At 44.2% G+C, this 21,341-nt stretch overlaps 1 protein-coding gene across 1 annotated transcript in view; it reads left to right on the top strand.

Annotated features, from left to right (window-relative positions):
• Rab31 (RAB31, member RAS oncogene family) overlaps positions 1-21,341 on the top strand; it is a 120,670-nt gene that overhangs the window by 59,342 nt on the left and 39,987 nt on the right. The window contains exons 4-5 of the mRNA XM_050153521.1: positions 15,389-15,460; positions 16,841-16,947. Of these exons, the coding sequence (XP_050009478.1) occupies positions 15,389-15,460; positions 16,841-16,947 (179 nt within the window). The remainder of the gene's footprint in view (positions 1-15,388; positions 15,461-16,840; positions 16,948-21,341) is intronic.

The raw sequence follows: 21,341 nt of genomic DNA, 5'->3' as shown, positions 1-21,341 counted from the left end.
TACATATAGACACATAGAAATACAGACACACACACATATACACACACGCACACATCTGAAGCTATACAAATAACATTGTTCAGAGATACTCACTACTTCCTTTTGTCAGAGATGGGGCTTTTCCTGTGCTGGGGTCTGCCACACCCATGCATGGTCTCTAGGGACTTGACAGGACTCGGGTGATAAGTAAAGGAAGAAAAGACAGACCAAACAGGCAGACCCACAGAAAAGCTGGGATTGGGTGGACTTGGGCACTCCAGAAGCTCAGCACCTTTATTTTGTAGAGTTGAACAGGGAGGAGGGGTTATTACCTATAGCTGGACAAGGAGACAGGATTATTACATGCAAACAAACAAGGAAGGAGGGATCATGATATAGAGACAGCTCCAGGAGGCATGTTGAGCTAGTCTTGGCAGGAACAGTCTCTGTAGGGGAGCTGTCTTCAGGCCTTAATGTCTTCAGAAGAAGTGACGATGGTGGACATTTTCTGTAGACTGTTAACATTCACCTAGAGGACAGAAGGGAAAGCTTTGAGATTTCCCTCTGAACCTTGCCCTGGGGAGAAAGCTTTGGCATTCCTCCATTGGACTAAGGCCACGGGGCCTTGATACGGCTGTGTCATCAGCACACATTCACTTAGGACTTCACTCAGGCCTTTTCTGCCGATGTTGGATGTCCTTCTGTATATGTGTTGCTTTTATTGGTTGATGAACAAAACTGTTTCGGCCAATGGCTTAGCAGAGCAAAGCCAAGTGAGAAATCAGGACAGATAAAGAGAGTAGGCAGAGTCAGGGAGACGCCATGTAGCTGCTCAAGTAGAAAGACTCCAGAACAGAACCTTACCTGGTAAGCCATAGCCTTGTGGCGATACATAGATTAATAGAAATGAGTTCATTCAAGATGTAAGAGCTAGCTAGAAATTTGCCTAAGCTATTGGCTTAACAATGTTGTAATCAACACTGTTTCTGTGTGATTTTCTGGGTCTGTGTGGCCAGGAAACAAAAGAACATTCTCGGTTTACAGGGTAGGGAGCAGTGAAGGGAGCCATGGCTATGGAAGTCTCCTTTGCCTTTCCTCTCTCACAGCCCCCTCTTCACTCACTCTCGACTTCCTCAAAGCTGAAGTCTTTCCCTTTTGTCTCCTTCTCTGATTGCCTTAGGATCAGCGGAACCCAGCTTTCATCCTTTGTGGGAAGCCACCCTGGTGACTTCCGTGGTTTGGAGCTATAGTGACAGAGGACGCTTCATCCCTTGTTGGCATGCAGAGTAATACTCATCTCCCTTCTTTTCCCAGAACTCAGCTTCACCAGGATCTAGCTCACATACAGCACACGTCATCTGATTAGAGTGTGGAGTTCAGGGGGTCTGCAGTACTCAGAATTGCACGACTGTTACTGCAGTCAGTGGTTTTTTTTTTTTTTCTTAGAACGTTTTCATCTTAATGGAAAGAAACTATCCACACATTTGTCTTAGGGTTTCACTGCTGCGATGACACACCATGACCAAAAAGCAAGTTGGGGAGGAAAGGCTTACCCTTCAGCCTTGCTGTTCACATTGAAGGAAGTCAGGACAGGAACTCACACAGGGCAGGATCCTGGAGGCCATGGACAGGTGTTGTTTACTGGCTTGCTCCCCATGGCTTGCTTAGCCTGCTTTCTTATAGAACCTGGGACCAAGAGCACTTAGTAGACAAAGACAGGCAGATCCCTGTGATTCAAGGTCAGTCTAGGTTAGGCTGCATAGCAGTTCCAGGGCAGCTAAGCCAAACACCAGCGCTCATCTCTTCTTGTGTCTGACTGTCGTGTGGCTAGCTGTCTCAGTGCCTGTCACCATTTGGTGGAGTCCACCTTCAAACTGTGAGTGACTTGCCAGGTATTGCGATAGTTGTGAGCAAGGTAATACAGAACCCATGTTTCAGCATAAAGTCTATGTGCACGTCACACCCATCTCTTATGGATAGTCTGAAGGCAATACTGCAAAGTATTTTGTTTTTATTGGACTTCCATCTTGGGGGACCCATTTGGCATGCTGGAACATTTTGATTCAGAGACTGGATTTGGAGTGTCCATTGGCTGGTATACATTTGGGGTATTTCCATTCTGGGTTATTATGGGGAAATGGTACTGTGAACGTTTATGGATAAGTTCTCTGTGACTGTGTGCTACTTGAACATCGTGGGTAAATAGCAAAGAGTCGACTCCATGAGGTATGTGGTAGCTTTGGTTAGCATTCAGAAGAGCCACCAAGCTGTTTTTCCTGAGTGGCTATGCCATTTTGGCTTCCCGCCAGCCATGCCCAAGGTCATCGGTACTTCCCATTGTCAGCAGCCAGTGTCACCAAGATGCACACTTCATGTTTTCTTCCAAGAATTTTATAATTTTAGTACTTGCGTGGGCTTCTCTGCTCCATTTGGAGTGACCTTTTGTGCATCTTGTGTGGAAGGAATCCAGCTTCACTTGACGCATCTGGCTATTCAGTTGTCCCCGTGGGACTTATTGGAAAAACTAGATCTTGCCCAGTCAACTGCCTGGCACCTTCCTTGAAAAGCACTGAGCTTTGATGTGAGGCTTTCATTCTGGGCTTGAGTTTACTTCCTGTGACCCAGATGCTCACCCTACACCAGCACCACACTTCTCTCAGGACTGTATCTTTGTACTAGGATTGGAAAAGAAGTATAAGTTCTCTGATTTTCTTCTTTTCTGAGCTTGTTTAGGCTGATCTGAGCCCACTGCATTTCCGCTTAAAGTCAGCCTTCACAAAATCAGCTTTCGTAAAGAATCTGGCCAGGTTTTTAAAATTTAGTTTTTAAAATTGTATCTTATTTATCCTGTGTTCTTGTATGTATGGTGTGTATATATGTGTTTAACTCAGGCAGGCACCTTTACCCACTGAACTATTTTGCTGGCCCATTAAATTTTTTTCTTTTAGTGTATAAAATAAATGGATTATATATATATATATCTTATATATACATACATATACATATATATATCTATCTTTGTGATTTGCTTATGTTCATTCAGCCATTACCCTCTTTTGACCTGTCCTTGTGTCCTGCTGGTATACTCCCACAAATTGTTCCCTCTCTGCTTTCATTTCATATATATATAATTATATATACATTCTGTATGTGGAAGAAGACATTGAATATTTGTCAATCTCCCCTCCCCCTTGATCCCCTGTCTCCATTTTTCTCCTCTTTAGATCATCTTTAGGGGATTTTCTTCTCTTTCATGCTGCCCCTTTTACTTTTATCTATCTATCATCTATCTATCTATCATCATCATCATCATCATCATTTGTCTATTATCTATCTCTACCTCCACACATACATATGTACGTGCATATATACATATACATTAATTTGAAAGATTTTACATATAGAGAAACATGGTATTTGCCTGAGTCTGGATTATTTCATTTAACGTGATGGTCTCTTTTGTTGAAGATGATGTCATTTCATTCTTCTTTATGACTGAACAAGACTTGTGTGTGTATGGGTATCACAGTTTTTAATCCTTTCATTTGCCGCTAGACATCTAGGCTGGTTCACACACACACACACACACACACACACACACACACAGAGTTTTTTAGAATGGCTTACAGGCTGTCGTCCAGCTAATCCAACAATGACTGTCTACCAGTGGAAGGTTCAAGAATTCAGTAGTTAAGTCTGCAAGATTGGACGTCTCAGTTGGTCTTCAGTATATGCCAGAATCCTAAAGAAGTAGGTTCTGATGTCATATAGTAATGAACTTGCCTGTGAGAACAAGGGCAAGCAGGCAAAGAGAGCAAGCTTCCTCCTTCTGCGTCCTTACATAGTCTGCCAGCAGAAGGTGTGGCTAGGATTAAAGGTGGATTTTCCCCACCTCAAAAGATGTGGATTAAAGATGGAGCTTCCCTCTTTAAATGATTTAATTAAGAAAAATCCCTCACAGACGTATCCAGCCACTTGGGCTTTTGTTAATTCCAGACGTAGTCAAGTAGATAACCAGGAATAGCCACCAGGTTGCTGATTCCTTTAATTTTGTTATTTCCCGGTTGGTCTGAGTATCATTTGTTACTTTCTTTCTCTCCGATGCATATTAGAAGTGTATGGGTTTTCTGAGTTAACACAATTGAGTCTTTCTTGGCTTCTCTCTCCCATGTAATTCGTTTTTGCTGCCCGCTGGCTTGCTGGCCGTCTGTTACTCTAGTTTGTGCTTGCCTGGAACAGTCTCCATCAATCACTTTCACAGATAACTTCACAGGGTAGAGTACTCATGGCTGGCTGTTGTTCACTATTCTGCTTTTTTGGCTTTTAGCATCACTGCTGAAGGTCATCGTTCTAATGGACCAGCTTTTGTTTGTGACTTTGGTTTTTTATTTTATTTTGTTTTAATCTTGCAGCTTTTAAAAAAAGATTTATTTATTTATTATGTATACAACAATCCTTCCACATATGCTTGCATGCCAGAAGAGGACACCAGATCTCATTATAGATGGCTGTGAGCCACCATGTGATTGCTGGGAATTGAACTCAGGACCTCCTGAAGAACATCAATGCTTTTAACCTCTGAGCCATCTCTCCAGCCCCCTAATCTTGCAGCTTTTAATATTGCTCCTTTCCCCTGCTTTTTAACTATAAAGTGCTATAGAAGGTTCTTCTCTGGTCATGTCTGCTTGAAGTTCTAAAGAGTTCTTGTTCTTGGATAAGATTCTTTCCCTAGTTTTGAGCAATTCTGCTAGGACTTCATGACTGTGTTTTCTGAACCTTTATTTTATATTATATTACTTAACTGTACTCTCTTTTTGAAGCAAATTTAGGAAAGGTTTTATTTTAGGCTTAGGTATGGTGCTAAGAGGGGATAGAGAAACAGGCAAGAGAAAGTCTGCGTGTAATACTGAACGGATGTGGGTCTCTCCTGTCCCCCACTGGCATCTGAGTGCCGTATTTTCTCGCGCTTGTCTTCTGTGAAGCTCCCTCTTGTGTTTGATCTAGTGTACTGGTAATGTTTTTTGATTGACTTTCTCATTCCTAATATTTCTCGGTGTAAGTTTTTTTGTATGTGCTTTTTGTTTTGTTTTGTTTTGTAATTTCTCATCTGAGTTTCTGACTTTCTTACCTGTGCTCATGGATTTTTATCCAGATCTTGAATTGATTCTCTAATTCATTGATCTCATTGTGCCCTTGTTGAAGTCATAGGTAAGTTTTACAAGTTGAGTTTTGAATTCTTTGACATTTTATCCATTTCAGGATTTTTATGTGTGGTACAGAATTGTTAGGATCTTTAGAGGCATTGTCTTAACTTGGCTTTTTGTTTGTTTGTTCTTGTTTTTGTGGTTTTATGTTGCAAATTGTGTAGCTGTGGGCGTGAATATTCCCTCCAGTTTTAGTTTGGGATCAGCTTAGGGAGAGTCCAGTACTGCTAAGAGAGGAAGCAAACTGCTGTCAAAATGACACAGACGGTGCAGGACCGGGAGCAAATCCCCATGAAGCCGAGCACTGGCTACAGCTCTGCTCTGTGAGAGAGGGCAGAAACAGCACAGACGTATATGTACGCTTGTGCCTCTACTGCACAGGCCGGATGTCTGTCAGAGCTGTCTCCGTGTTAGGGGCGTCTCTTTCTCTGTGTACCAGGAGCCTCTGCTGGCCACACTCAGCTTTGCAGGCTGTGAGTGGGGCGGGACCTGTCAGGCTTCAGTTGGTTCACCTAGGCTGGCTACTGGTCAGGCTTAGGGCTGTCACTCTCTGCAGTTATCCTGAAGAAAGAGTCTGCCCAGCAACCCAGGCCAGAGCTGCTTACCACAGTGCCCTTTATTGCCTCATCTGAATTTCTCAGATCCCCACATCTGACCCTCCTCTCCACAGAGCTCTTCCATATCCACCTCCTAACCAGGCTCTGAGGCAGGTTGCCAGTCTCCATACTCGACGGTGGTTCTCCTCTTTTCAGGCTTCAGAATCACCTCAGTCTGAAACAACAGGTTTCTTCCATATGGCTCAGGCTACATGTAACCCTCGTAGGCAAAAAGGTCCTCATCATAGTCTACTTTCTGTTGCTATGATAAACACCATGGTTTAGGGGAGAACAGGGTTTATGTGGCCTTCAGTTCCAGGTCACAGTTCATAGCTGAAAAGTCAGGGCAGAAACTCAAGCAGGAACGAAGTAAAAACTATCCTTGCTGGGTTGCTATCTGTTTCCTAAGTGGCTCGAGGTTGTGTCTAGTTGGCAGTAAAAACTAAGTCACACAGACCTCCTCTTAAATCCTGACCTGTCACACAGCAGTTACTGTCTGACCATATTCTCAGCTGGATCCAGTACTCACAAGAAGTGTAGCTTGTCTGTTTAAAGGATTGACTTAAATATGCCAGAAATGCAAGACAATGCTAGATACTTGTTTCAAAGGCTTTGGTAGAGCCATGTGCAGTGGCACATGCCTTTGTTCCCAGCATTTGGGAGGCAGAGGCAGGCTGATCTCAGTGAGTCGTGGCCAGCCTGGTCTATAGAGTGAGTTACAAGATGGCCAAGGCTACACAGCGAGACCCAGCCTTGAAAAACAAACAAACAAAAAAGAAAAAGAAGGCTTTGATAGGAGAATGGAGGTGAGAGTAGGTTCTGACACCAGTGTATGTACCTGGGACACCTGTGTGTACACCTGTGACACCTGCGTGCGCACCTGTGACACTTGTGTATGCACCTGTGACACCCATGTGTATTCCTGTGTCACCCATGTCTGTGCATCTGTGATACCTCTGTGTGCACTTGTGACACATGTGTGTGCACCTGTAACACCCGTGTGTGCACCTGTAACACCCGTGTGTGCACCTGTGACACCTGTATGTGCACCTGTGGCACTTGTGTATGCACCTGTGACACCCATGTGTGTACCTGTGTCACCCATGTCTGTGCATCTGTGACACCTGTGTGTATACCTGTGACACTCGTGTGCATGTGTGACACCTGTGTGTACACCTGCAGCACCTATATGTGCGTCTGTGTGATTGGAAGCTCTTTGAAGGCCTCCACCTCTCTTCTTTACCATGGGCAATTTAGGCCCATTTTGGGCTGTTGTTCCACTCTACAATGGCATTTTCTGAATTTGGGTTCCATCCTCAGGGCAGAAAGGAGAGAACAGAAGGAAAAGGCCTACTTTCTGGGACACTAGTGGCCAACATTGAGCACTCTCTAAATGCACAGAGTTCCAGCTGCATCTGGTGACACAGGAGGGTAATGAAGGGTGATGGGAGAACCAGAATTTTAGGGCAACCCACACAAAGTAGGCTCTGCTACCTATCTTGATATGGCCTCAGAAAAAACAGACAGTGGAGAAATCAATCCAGACAAACAACAACAACAACACACACACACACACAACAAATAAACAACAACAAAACCACCCCAAAGCCAAAAAAGCAGAGAAATGGTGGGCATGGTGCTACACAGCTGTGCTTCTAGCGCTCAGGAGACTGAGGCAGGATTGCCACAAGGCTGAGGCCAACCTGGTCTACTTAGTGAGACCTTGTCCTAGAAAACCAAGCAAAGAAGTAAAGGGGGAGGGAGCAAAGGAGGGAGGACGGAAAGCGAAGGTTAAACCAGTGCGGCCTGTTATGAAGAGCAGACAGAGGAGTGCAGGATGGGCTTGGAGCTAGAAGAATTGGGCCAGGAGGTGTAGGCAATGAGGCAGCTCTGGTCAAGGTGTGGCCTTGCCAATCCTTGACTCAGCTCCGGTTCTGCGGGAGGCTCATGAGTTTTTCCCTCTGGTTTCTTCAAGGTGACTACTTGGGCCTGAGGCTGATCTGCCCTTAAGGCTACTTCAAGGTTAAAACAGTGCTGCCTTTGTGCCCTCAGCCTTGAAGATGACTGTAGTGTGTCCGGCAGGCAGTCGGACGCTCCTTTAGGTTGCCTGACTCCTCCTGTGAACAAGGACTCTGAGAAGGCACTGTGTCTGTGGAGACTGGCTGCTTAGAATTCCAACTCTGTGGAGAGGTTGGAATGTTGCGGGTCCAGGACGACTTACTTTCCCTTGAGGTAGTTCTAGTCCTCTAGAACAGCCATTCCCTGTCCATCTCTACGTCTGAACCAAGAGACGTAAATCCTGTGACCAACAGATAAAAGTCTTTTGGAATTTATTAACTTAGCAGACCACTACCTTCTACCAAGCCCAAAGCTAAGGTAATGTCCTTGGCCCTAGATAAAGCTCTGTTCTTGCTGTACCTCACTCTCTGATGTACCCCAACATATTTTAAGCTTGCCTTGATTTATGATTTTCTTAGTTCTGTAAAACTATAAAGCCCAAACAAAACTGCTTCCGTACTGGGACATGAAATTTGGAATAACCTGTCTGTGCTCCCCAGGCCAGAGTCTCTTCAGAATAAAGTCAGATTCCTTCTAAGACGAGAGCCATGGTGTTTGTATCGGTGCCACACAGAGTCAAACAGGAGTTTTATCCGAATTAAAGGAGACAGGCACAGACGGAGGAGGCATGCACAGACGGATGCAGAGTGCCTGGCCTCACCCTTCTTTTTGTTTCCTCATGGGCCTAGCGTGGAGTCAGTATTTTTCTCTGGTTTTGTTAAAAGATAACAGGTGACTATTATCACTGGCTATTATTTTGGACTTTTCGGAATTTCCTGAGCTTTCAAACACCCTGGAATCTGAATTGAGGCTCATGACTTTGGGAAACTGTGTGGGGGGGGGTAGTACATTTTTACGTCAGAACAAATTTTTAAACATGTATAATTATTCCAGTACTTGTAGGATTCTAGTTTTTTGTACCATCTTTTTGGTGTTGTTATTATTATTTAATTTTGGGAATTGAACCTGGGGCCAGATGCAGCTAAGAGCAAGCACTCTACCACCATACTAGCTATACTGACTCAAAAAATGCTAGTCTTGGAGCTGCAGAGACGGCTCAGCAGGTCAGAGCACTGGCTTCTCCTCCAGAGAATCTGGGTTTAGCTCCCAGCACCCATATGACAGCTCACAATCACTTATAACTCTAGTTCCAGGGATCTGACACCCTCTTCTGAGCTCTGCAAGGGCCAGGCACACTGCTGGTGCATGTTCACACAGGCAAAACATTCCTACACATAAAATAAAATAATCTAAAAAAAAGGTCAACAGCAAGAATGGACGTCTTGCCTGTCCTGGTGGTGTACGCCTTTAATTCCAGGAGGCAACAAGACTATGTACTGAGTTCCAGGTCAGCCAGAGTTACACAGTGACTCCATAACATTCGTCTGTGCCCCTTTTAGTGGGAGGGTCCTTGGCTCCATATTGAATCATTTTCTATTGAAGAGGGTTTTTAGGTTGTGCCTGCAGAAAGGAGGCAGAGGAAGCTTTTGTTTCTTTCTCTTTCTTGCTTTATGTTTTGCTTTTTTTGAGACAGGCTATACAGTCCAGGCTGTCCTGTAACTCACTATGTAGATCAGGCTGGTCTTGAACTCACAGGGCTCTTCCTGCCTCTGCCTCCTGGGATTAAAGACATGCTCTCCCACTCCCAGAATAAGGAAGTACTTTTGGCTTTCTTAAAAAGGAAAGGAAGCCAGGGTGGTGGTGGCGCTGGTGGTGCACGCCTTTAATCCCAGCACCTGAGAGGCAGAGGCAGGTGGATCTCTGTGAGTTTGAGGCCAGCCTGGTCTGCAAGAGCTAGGACAGGCTCAAAAGCTAGAGAAACCCTGTCTTGAAAAACCAAAAAAAAAAAAAAAGAAAATAAAGAAGACTTTTCTTGTTTTTGCAGAAGTCATGTATCATGTTAAAAGCAGCTTTTTATTAGCTCAGAAATATTAATTCAGGGCCTTGGCATTATGGTTGCATTATGTAGTGCTATCCACTGTTAATAGTTCTGTCCATTGCCCCCAGCCCCTTTTCTGTCCACTCCTCCATTCCGTCAGGGGTCAGGGTGTGTGAACAGGCGTATTAACTAGGCTCTTTACTTTCAGTGAAGAGAGGTCTGTGTGGAAATGGGACAGAGAGATCCTTCATTGCTGTCTTTCCATTCAACTTCTGCCAGCGGGAATGCTGGGAACGGCAGGAATTTTCTCCTGCCACCTGCCTTTGTTGCAATCTTCCCGGGCCTTAGGCGCCTCTTGGCTTCTGCCCTTGACTCGCCTGGCCTTGACTGTGGCTGCCCGGCATTCCTGGGGAGGGCTGGAGCTCTTAATTGGGAGTTGACACCTGAGGCTGATCTGCAGACTGGCCACAGACTGGCATTGTCCCCGGCTGCCTCTGACTTTCCAGGGAGAGATCGTACTCTGAAAGTCATTCTGCAGAGTCCATCCTGCAAGACCCAGGACCTGAAACCGGGGTGTCTGGCCCCGGGTAATTCTCACCTGGGGAGCAGGACCAAGCTGGGAATGCGTGTGTCTGGAGACTTTGTCATTTCCTCTACTTCCTGCTTTGCTGTTTTGTTATTTGTGATGTCATCACGTGCGATTAAAGAACTTTCCTCAAGAATTTCCTGGTATAATACATTTACTGTTTTATAGAGGTGGGAAATAGGGAGGGGAGGGAGGAAAGAGAAGAGTGAGTGTGTGAGTGTGTACATGTGTATGTGTACATGTGTGTGTGAGTGTGTGCATGTGTGTGTGCATGTGTGTGTGCTTGTGTGTATGTGTGTGTGTGTTATGTAAGTACAGTCTATATAGAGACTCCAAAATGCCCGTTTTGACTTTGAGTCAACAGTTCACCCCCTTTGGGATAATCAGAGATGATGCCCAGAGTCCACCGTGAGTGTCAGAGTTAGAGAAATTTCTAGCTGCCATTTTTGTTAGTTTGGTTTTTGTTTTTGAAGACAAGGTTTCTCTGTACACTTTGAAGCCTGTCCTAGACCAGGCTAGCCTTGAACTTGCAGAGATCTGCTTGCCTCTGCGTCCCAAGTGCTGGGATCAAAGGCGTGTGTCACCACCACCCAGCTTAAAACATTTTTATTTCTTTTACGTTTTATTTATTTATTTTGTCTACAGTGTTCTTCCTGCATGTATGTCTGCTGGCCAGAAGAGGCACCCTGATCTCATTGCAGAGGGTTGTGAGCCACCATGTGGTTGCTGGGAATTGAACTCAGGACCCCTGGAAGAGCAGCCAGTGCTCTTAACCTCTGAGCCATCTCTCCAGCCCCAGCTGTCATTTCTAAGACCATCCTTTCTCCCATTCCCATTTTATAAAATACAAAAGCCAAGATCCAGCCAGGCCAGGCCTCAGGACTTTCAGAGCCTTGCACTCCTCACATTGTTCTAAGGTCCATTGTGGAAAAACTAGGTTCATGATTAAGATTGTGTATAAAAGTGTTAAAAATATAATAGGAATTGTTGAGTTAAAACTAAAATAAACAGATTTCCCTCCTCTAGAAACCCTTCCAACCGTTGGTGTACTGATAATTCCTAGTCGGCCTCTGGGCAAACAGTTTCTGTTGTGTTCCTTAGACTTTGATCAGGAAACCTTTCTCCCCAAATGGCTCCGTGGGGCTATTTGTTCTTCACAAGACCTTCAGAAAACATCTATGGGCCATCACACCTCTTGTACCATTTGGGTTTAGTTATTTTATTGTCCAGTATCTTGTAGGACTAAACCAAAATCTATGTTTCCATTCCCTTGTGAGAAGACCTTGAGACTGTTTTTGATTCTTTAGTGTAACTAGAATAAATTCTGGTGGTTTGGTGACTGCCGCGGTTATTAACTTAAGAGGTGAGATCATATCAAAGAGACTGGAAGCTTGTCAGACTTTAGAAACCCAGAAGATCTTACCCCATCCCCCCCCCTTCCTCCTTTAGCTTGAATATTGAAGGTCCATGTGTTGAATGTTTCATCCTCTGGGTGGTGCTGTTGGAAGGTGGGAGACCTGTGAGGTGGGGCCTTGTGAGAGGTCACTGGGGTCTGCTCCTGAAGGAAGTTCGTGGGATCCAGTGACTTCCTCTCCAACCGTTTGTTCTATGACCCCTCCTGAAGTGAGTGGTCTTGCTCCTTCTGTCGTTGGCTGAAGCGAAGGGCCGTTAGGATCAGAACCCCCAAACTCTGAGGCAAAAGGAGCCTCTCCACATAAAAAGAAAAACAAAAAGCCAGTTGGGGCTGTCGAGATAGCTCAATAGTTAAAAATGGATGTTGCTTTTCCAGAGCCACTGAATTTGGTTCCCAGCACTCATGTTGGACAGCTCACCACCACCTCTGAAACTCCAGCTCCAGGGGGATCCAACTGGCATATACTTTTGTGTGCAAGCACACACATACACACACACACACGTAATAAAAATATAATCTTAAAAAGTCACATGCCCAAAGAACACAGATAACATCAAGAGGCAAATTGGTTTTCCAGAATTGTCTGTGCTGCACCTAAGTGATTAAATGCTACCTAGGAGTTACCTAAACACTGAAATCTGAAGCCTGTATCTTGTTGGGTAGCTGGCGAAGGCTTGAAATTGGCGTTGGTTGTGTTGACTTTAAAATAGACTTCCAAGATGAGGTTTTAATAAGAAAGCTTTTACCAGCCTCCTGCAACTGTGACCTTTCTTTCTGGAAGAATCTTTTGCGTCATCCCATCGATATTAATTCTGACCTCTTAGAAAGAAAATTATACCACAGCAACCCGTGGCTGACCGTATGTGTTCTTTTGTGCTCGGCTTGTGTGGGATAAAAGATAAATATTGTAGGCCAGGAATGATTTATCTCTTTGTCCTTCACAATTATTACCGTTTGGTCAATGCATTATTGAGTTTCAGGGTGAGACACTAGCTTTGAATTTATTTAAACCCCTAGGTCTCCAGCAATAAAGTCCTTTAAGTGGCTTCACCAAAAGATTTATTTCAGAGTGTTTCCTTTGTGGGGAAGGAATAACGCATTGCGTACTGAGGGCTTTCAATAATTCATGAGGCCCGCACACCATTGGCTGTTCGGAGGCAGCTTTTGGCGGCAGAGCCCAAAGGGAAATCTGTGTCCTGCATCTGCCTTCTGGGAAGTGAGGCTTGCACTAACTCTAGCAGAGGCTGCTTTGAAAACAAGAGGGGAGGGGGACAGTAAGCAGGATTGGCGGAGAGGCCACATTTTATGCAGCCTCTACCTTTAACAAAACCGGGTGTTTACAGATAGTGCTTTTTCCTCCCATGAACAGAAACTCTGACTGGTTTTGATCCACCAGGAGTGCGTTGCCAAGGGTGGGCCAAACGTGAATCCTCGGAGCTTAGCTCTTACGACAGACACGGGGGAGGTCTGTGGATGTGGAAAAGATGTGTGGCATGTTGTGTTGTGAGACCTAGAGTGGTGTTTGTGGGCAGAGGAGAGCTGCCAGGTCTCTGCATCCGTTCAGCTGTAAGCTTGGTTCTCCCTGAACGCCCTACTTCGATCTCCTTCCTAAAAGCCACCAGACTCCAGGGTGGTCTTCCTTCAGAGGGAGACCTGTGTGCAACACTGGAAGGAACATCCTGTCCCCTCTCCTGAACCGAGCATGCCAGTGAGAAGTACCATGTGGGACACAGAAAGAACGAGGGCAATTTTGTTGTCTTCCAGGAGAACTACAGGATTCATCTTCCCATGCCTCCCCTTCTCTCCTTCATGCCCCAGTAAAAATAGCTGGGTTTTAAATAATTTTTTGGAATACTTTTTATTTTGTGTGTGGCTAGGCATGGGGGTGACATGTGGCCATGCCACACTATACACATAGAAGTCAGGGGACAACTTGTAAGGTTCAGGTCTCTGTAACCATGTAGGTTCCTGGGATTAAACTCAGGTCTTCAGCCTTGGCTAAGCTCTCCATCTGGCCCTGATTTATTTGAACCTAAAGCTAGTTTACTTAAAGTTATTGTGAAATTTGTATTAGAGAGCCTCTAAATGCACATATGACTAGACGTTCTACTGCTAGCATCTTGAGGATGACCGTGTGATACTGGCATTTGGATATTCACTGCTGCCCACATTCTCACATTGGATTATATCATCTTTGCTGCCTTCAGACATTTCCAACTTAATACTTGTCAAAAGAGATTTTTTTTTCCTTTAAACAAAAATTCTCCTCTTCATCTCAGCAGTTGTGGAACATTCCATTGTAAATGCATGTCCTAGTCAGCCTCAGCTGCTAGAACAAATGCTCCTGGGTATGGATGGTGTAGAATAGACCTGTCGTTATCTTGGCTCTGGACGTAGCTCCATTGACATCCTTAATGTCTTGGGAAGGCTCCTTTCCTGGCACACAATCTCCTTCATCTGTACCCTCACATGCTGTGTGTGGAGGGCTCTAAGTCCATCATGGAATCCACTTCATGACCTCATCTGACCCCAGTGACTTCTCACCTGACCTCCCATGACCTTCCCTCCTAAAGGCCATCACGTTGACAAGAGGTCAACGTTTGAGTTGTGCAGGGCACACAGCCCTTTTTCTGGGATATTGCGTGGTGCAGCAATGAACCTTCACATTCTCCTTTGATTTTCCCCTCCATCATGACATAGGGAAATGGCTTTTCTGTGCATGGTGGTCACTCTAGAATATATTTCTTATAAGTAGGCTTCTGGGCTGAAGGGTGCCCACCTCAGCTTCTGGTATATTGTTCCTGGTGACCCTGTGGGACTAAATACCATCCCCATGTAGTAGACGAGAGTGTCTCCCTCCCCAGGCCCACTCCAACACACAGTCTAAGGCCTTTTAACGCTTATTAAATTAATAAATACCTAATCATTTTAGTTCATTCTTTCTGTTAATTGATTAAGTTTAAATATTTATTGGTAACTTGAAGTGGTTACTTATATAATCATCTTTTCCATTTCCCTGTTGAGCTTTCTTTCACTTACTGGCCCTTTCCAAGACATTTTTTTTTAATTAAAAAATACAAATTAAGACTAGGTCCTCCTTAAAATATGCATGCAATGTATACGTTTGGAGAATAATTACCTGTCTTATTTGAGGATGAAAGACTCCAGGAGGCAGTGATACTTGGGTTTCTGGTTTGGGGGATGAAGCCCTTCTAATATGTCACCGTTAGCTGACCTTGGTAGGCAATAAAGCTTTGCCCGATTGAACTGGCAGCCAGCCGAGGCTCAGGGCACATGGCCTGCTCCTCCTCGTGGTTCTGCCAGGGCCTCGTGCTCTTTCCTTTCATTTTCTCTCCCCTGAAGTTATCTCTCCCTTGCCACTTTATGAGATTGTCCTAGGTCAGCAGAGAAAACAAAATTCAGAGGATTCAACATTGAAAATAAATTCTGTGCCTGGCTTTTGGTCAAGAGGCCATTTCATGGTCTATAAACCACAAATGTATGTATAGTTGGGGAGCAGAGTTTATTATTTAATATACGTTGTAGAGAAGTCCCCGGGTGGGGGTTAGAGCTCCTACAGGGACGACACAGTTTAAGATTTAAGGCGTGGTGTGGGATTGCTTGAAGTCTGTTTGTTCTCTGTGGCCTAACCTGCTGACCGCTTCCGGACAGTTCCACTCGCTGGCTCCCATGTACTACCGAGGATCGGCCGCAGCCGTCATCGTGTATGACATCACCAAACAGGTAAGAATGTCTTTCAGCTCCAGGGGCCACGTGTGGGGACTGTCCCAGGGACACCAAAGCAGCCTGGCGTGTTGTGAGTCTTGCCAGCCACTGGCAGTGTGGGAGGCAGGGACAGCGAAAGCTGTGTCCGCCGTGCTTCCCCCCACAAAGCAGCTTTGAATTGTTTTCTCGATTATGAAAACAGTACACATTCATTTTAAAACTGACTTCCCCTTTTCAATCCATTTATTTTACTTTTCGTGTGTGAGTATTTTGCCTGCATAAATATCTGTGCACTCCGTGTGTGCCTGGTTCCCACAGAGGTCAGAAGAGGGCACTGGATCCTTCAGAACTGGAGTTAGAGATGGTTGTGAGTTGCCGTGTGGGTGCTGGGAACCCAACTCCAGTCCTCTGGAAGAGCAGCAAGTGTTTTTAAGTGATGAGTCTTCTCTCCACTCCCTAAACCCGAGCTTCCATAAAGGCAAGGGCATGTCTATTAGCACTTTCCTTGAAAACATCTTAAGTTCTGAATGCATAACCATTATAGGTTATTTTCTGTTACTGGTTCAGCTGCACCATTCAGATGTCAGAGACAATGTTTATGTATATAAAAGTGCTTGTAGGTAATCATTCCCCACTTATCTGTAGTTTGATTTCCTGTAGTCCTGGTTATCCAAGGCCAACTGCCACCTGAAACTATTAAATGGAAAATCCCAGAAACAAGTCACTTGTTTTAAATAGTGTATTATGTTATTGTGATCATTCTATTTGGTTACTGTTAATATGTCACTGTGCTTAACTGTTTTCTTAAACTGCACCATGGGTACTCATGGGACAGAGACACATTGTTTCCAGGGCTGCTTCTAAACCACAGTTTTAGACATCCACTGAGGACCATGGAGTGTATCTCCTGTGGAAGACTTTAGCAGGAGTGCATTTTGAGTGCTTTGATTAGTGGCATTCCTTCTGCCACCCCCTAGTGCCTCTGGAATGCTGGCCACTCTCTGATTCATGGCTGTTATATTCCATGAATGCTCACCACTTCCACCCAAATGTGCTGTAACTTTGGCTTCTGCCATGGAGCCGGACCTAAACAGATGCATTTCTCTCTTGAAGCGAGCATCATCAGTATCCACTTGATCCTGATATCCTTCCTGGTTCCCACAGTGTCAAGGCTGTCATTTCTGATCAACGGTACTTGCTGAAAAAACTTAAGAATGTGACTTTTAACTTCAAGTTTTAACTTTGAAAGAGGCATCTGTTATAGGCCTAGAAGTCAGCTAATGTTAACTAAGTGCCCCTTACAAACATTTTTTCCACTGAATTACATCGGCTTCTTACGTCTACTTGTTTGAGATGTGTTGACAGGTCTTTTCAGTGACTCATCTTGTTTTTGGTTAGGATTCATTTCATACCTTGAAAAAATGGGTTAAGGAGCTGAAAGAGCACGGCCCAGAAAACATTGTGATGGCGATTGCAGGGAACAAATGTGACCTCTCAGATATCAGGTAAGACATATTCCAAGTGTGTGTGTGTGTGTGTGTGTGTGTGTGTGTGTGTGTGCGCGCGCGCGCGCCCATGCATTTCACATCTCCCATCCCTAACGCCTCTGGCTGAAATAGAATTATACCTTTGCTTATGTTTCTGCTCTCTGTGAAATGATTTAACTGGTGGCCCCTCACCTGTGGTAGTCAACGTGATATAATTCAAACAGAGCAGAATTATAGAAAAATGACAGAAACTTGATGGCCCCTCTAATAGTGAATGTTAGCTGTGTAGCTGTGCCTAGCATAGCTGTATCAATGCCTCTATTGTTGGACTAAGTTGTTCTGTTACCTTTTTCTTTGTTATCATTACAACTAACATTTAATAACACTTTCATATACAAATGGCCATGAGAAGTCCTGGTATTTTCATGTTTGTCTTAGATTTTAACCTAAGGATGTAGTCCAGTCTATATAATGCTACTATTTTGATTTAATACCTGAGTATGATATATTTTAGGGCAGCACCCCAAGTGGCAATGGCTTACCGAACTTCTTGACCTTATGTCTTAGTCCTTTTTCTGATTGTTATATCAAAATACCCAAGGCTGGGTTTTTATAAAGAAGAGGAGTTCATTGTGCTTTGCCTAGAGTTTCAGTAACGGAACGCTGGTGGCTATATTACATCCAACATGGTAGAGAATCAGGAAGGGAATGGAAGCCATATGCAGAATTGATCACTTGGTGGGCAGGGGCCCAATGAGATCCAAGGACTGATTTCTCTCTTTACAACAACCCATCCCAGGTAGAGAAGACTACACTGATCCCTTCTGAGGGTTGTCCCCACCATGACCTAACCACCATCCATTCTTCCAGCATGCTGCTAGCTCATGAGCCTTAAGGAACACACCAAATCGCATATCAAACTGTAGCAAGTAGAGAGTGTATTAGAGACATGAACTAGCCTGTTAATCCAGCCTGTTAAGCTGGCCGTTTATGAAATGAATGCTACTTCAGAAGGTTATATATTAGTCATCCTTTCTCATGACAGGGCCATCTCAAGACTACAGTGGATATCCGAAACCATAGTCTACCCCATACTCCATATATGTTTTGACTTCTTTCTATATATAAAAGTCTATGATTAAATTTATTTTATATTACCAAGCATAGTAGTAAATGATTTAGAACAGTAACTAATAAAATAGAATAGTTTGTAATAATATAATATAGTAAAAGCTGAATAAAATACAATGAATTATTTATTTCTGGAAATTTCCATTTGATATATTTGGACTCAATTGATTGTGGGTAACTGAAGCCCTGGGAAGCACAAACACTGATGGGGAAATATACTGTTGCAAACTTGTTTTGCCTCTATTCCCTTGGCTCTGAGTTCTCAAGAATTCCCATCGTGGGTTTTCATAAAGACAGCTACATCGTGCTTCTAGTTTTGACATCTAAGTAAGATTAAACCAAAATTAAATAAGCATTGAAAATGGATCTTGCAGAAGTCCTTAAAGTGGCATTTGGTAAATTACTCTGTTTCTTTGTGTTTGTAAACACGTTGTATCACATTGCATCGGGAAGGTTTATAATACCCGTGAACGCCACTTAATCGCTTATTTTTCTGGGGTTTGGACAAGTCTTTAAACTCTCCAGCCTTAGTTCAGCTATACTTCCTCTTTATTGTAATCTTGAAGCAGCTGTCTTGGCTGCTGTTTCCTGCTTTGGGTGGTCAGTGGACAGAGTCAGCTTTGGTGAAAGAGGCGGGTTCATCTGACACTTCACTGTGGTCATTGATAGAAAAAAGTCCCCCTCTTTCTCTTTTGGGAGATACAGATGTGCGTGCATGTGTGCGTGTGTGCTCATGCACAATGTTGGACTGAAATTTCAGAAGACATTGATTTTTAGTTGAATGGGATAGGATTGTTTGCTATGTGGAGCTGAGACCTAGCATGTTAATTTTGGGAAAAAGGGAGGTGAGAAGATGTTGGTAATTTCCACATGATCCAAACAGGCCTTCCTCTAGCTCTGGGGTTCAGTAAGTTCTAGCTGAGCTGTGAGAAACACTGATGGGGCATTCTCTGTATTTCAGTCCCCCACATCTGACAAGGACCTTGTGGGATGAGGAGGGCGGGGGCTCTTGATGAGGGACAGCTTCAGGTTAGCACAGACTGCCTCTCATTCCCAGGGTGGACTCTCTGGTGTTCTCTGCAGACTCCTGCTGTGTGCTCCGCAGGGTACATGTCCAGCTAAGACTACCTGGCTAACAACCCACCCCTCTCACCCTTGACTGTAAAATCACTCAAAACCACTCTATCCCCAAAGGATGACGATCCATCCTCACCCAGCTACCGTCTCCAGTGATACCATCAGGGCCTCCAACGCTGGCAAATCGCCAGCCTTTCTGCTCAACTTCCTTTGCGTTGTTAGTTTGGCCTCAGTGAGACCGGAATCAAGCTCATTAAGATCCCACAGGTGTTCAAAGCCTGGCATTATGTCTTTTTTTTTTTCTGTATACACAGTCATTCGAGAGGGCACTTGTTTTGATTATGCAACAAAGGAAATGACCTATTTTTGTAGTTCTTGATCAAGCTTCTGGATAGGTCAGCGAGAAAGATTATTTTATAAAATTCATAAATTAATCTATCTCTCGATCACCTATTTATGTGTGTGACTACCATGGCATGCTTGTAGGGGTCAGAGACAACTTATGGGGGTTGGTTCTTGTAGCACATGGGTCCTGTGGCTCGAGCTCAGTCGTCAGGCTTGGCAGTGAGCACCTTCACTCACTGAGCCACCAGTGCTGGATGAGTTTCCTGAGGTTTGTTTTACAGCGTAACCGTGCTAAATCCTAGATAATGTTCTGTGGAAGCCTCAGGCCAGGAAAAGGCTCCCCCTTTCCCCCACCCCTTTTGTGTCTGTGGTGTGTAAGTGCCTATGGAAGTCAGAAGCTGAGGTCAGATTTCTTCTTTGACCTTCTACCCTGAAGCAGGGTGTGTGCTGAACCCAGCACACCAGTTTAGCTAGTATAGCTAGCTAGCTTGCCCCGGAGAAGACTCTCCACAGCTGGCCTGCCATGGCATGACATTTGTATGTATGCTGGACATCCATATTTAACTCTTTACACTTGCATGAAAAACGCTTGCCCACCCAGCCATCTCCAGTCCTCCCATCAAGTTTAAAAAAAAAAAAACACGCGTTTTAGTTCCATTTTGTTTTATTTTATTTCTTCAGTGGAAGCAGAGATTGAATTTAGGGCATGAACATGTTGGGCTAGTGCCCACCACTGAGTGGCTAAATAAACCATGGGCCTCACTAAGTTGACCACACTGCCTTACACTGATGCTCTCCTGGCTCACCTTCCTGAATAGCTGAGTCTAGGTCTCTCACCAGATTTGGCTTGCACACCTGTTTTTATATTTGCCTTTTCCCTTTGAAGAAAGAAAGAGGTAGGGAAGAGAGAGAGAGAGAGAGAGAGAGAGAGAGAGAGAGAGAGAGAGAGAGAAAGAGAGAGAACCAGCCTTCTGAAAATAACACTGCTTTAGCCAGAATTAAATTTTTAAAAATTGTTCTAATTTTTAAGAATTGCATCCTTTTGTGATAGTTGATACTAGTGTTCCATTTATGATCATGATATAAAATTTCTAAAAAATTTTTAATGTCGGCTTATGTTTATGACATCATTATCGACAGGGAAAAATTTAAAAAGCACATTGGGAAGTTCTTAATAGACTTAGCAAGGTTGTTGGTTACAAGACACAGATAACTCAGTTACATTTCTGCTTCTTAATAGTGAGTATATAGAAACTGAAATTAAAAACACAGCATCTTTTATTCTTGCTCTGGAAAAAATGAAATATTAGCAACGTACAGGATCTGTGTGCTGAAAATTACAAAATGCTCATGAAAAATCAAATAAGATTTGAAAAACGGCCGAGGCGTAGCTCTGTTTATCCATTGGTAGTCGCAGTGTATTAAAGGTTTCTGTTTTCTCCAAAGTGATGTCTCAGTTTAAATGAAATTCCTGGAAATATCTCACCAAGGATTTTTGGTAAGCGTGAACAAACACATTCTGGGACTAGGGCGATGACGCTGAGGGTAAGAGCGCTTCTTGTACAAGCATGAGGACCTGGGTCCCCAGCCTCCTCTAAGAAGCTGCCGGTGGTCCCTTGCCCCTGAACCTGCAATGCCCGAGTGATGGATAATCTTGTCAACCTTGTTGGGTGGAGGAGTGTCCCCGCAGCTGTAAGGCACGCTTCTGAATGTGTCTGTGAGTGTTTCCAAAAGGACTGAAAATGGGGGAAAGAATATGAAGTTGGGGAACAAAAATATGAAGAGACGTTCAAGATCATTATTGATCTGTCAAAACGGCTAAGTGGAAACAGAGCCAATGCTTGGTGGTGTTGGGGGGG

Source organism: Alexandromys fortis, unplaced genomic scaffold, assembly GCF_014885135.2.
Source record: "Alexandromys fortis isolate MF-2015 unplaced genomic scaffold, M_Fortis_MF-2015_v1.1 scaffold_61, whole genome shotgun sequence".
In the NCBI taxonomy this organism is placed as follows: Eukaryota; Metazoa; Chordata; class Mammalia; order Rodentia; family Cricetidae; genus Alexandromys; species Alexandromys fortis.
This window is presented reverse-complemented; position numbering and strand designations above follow the sequence as displayed.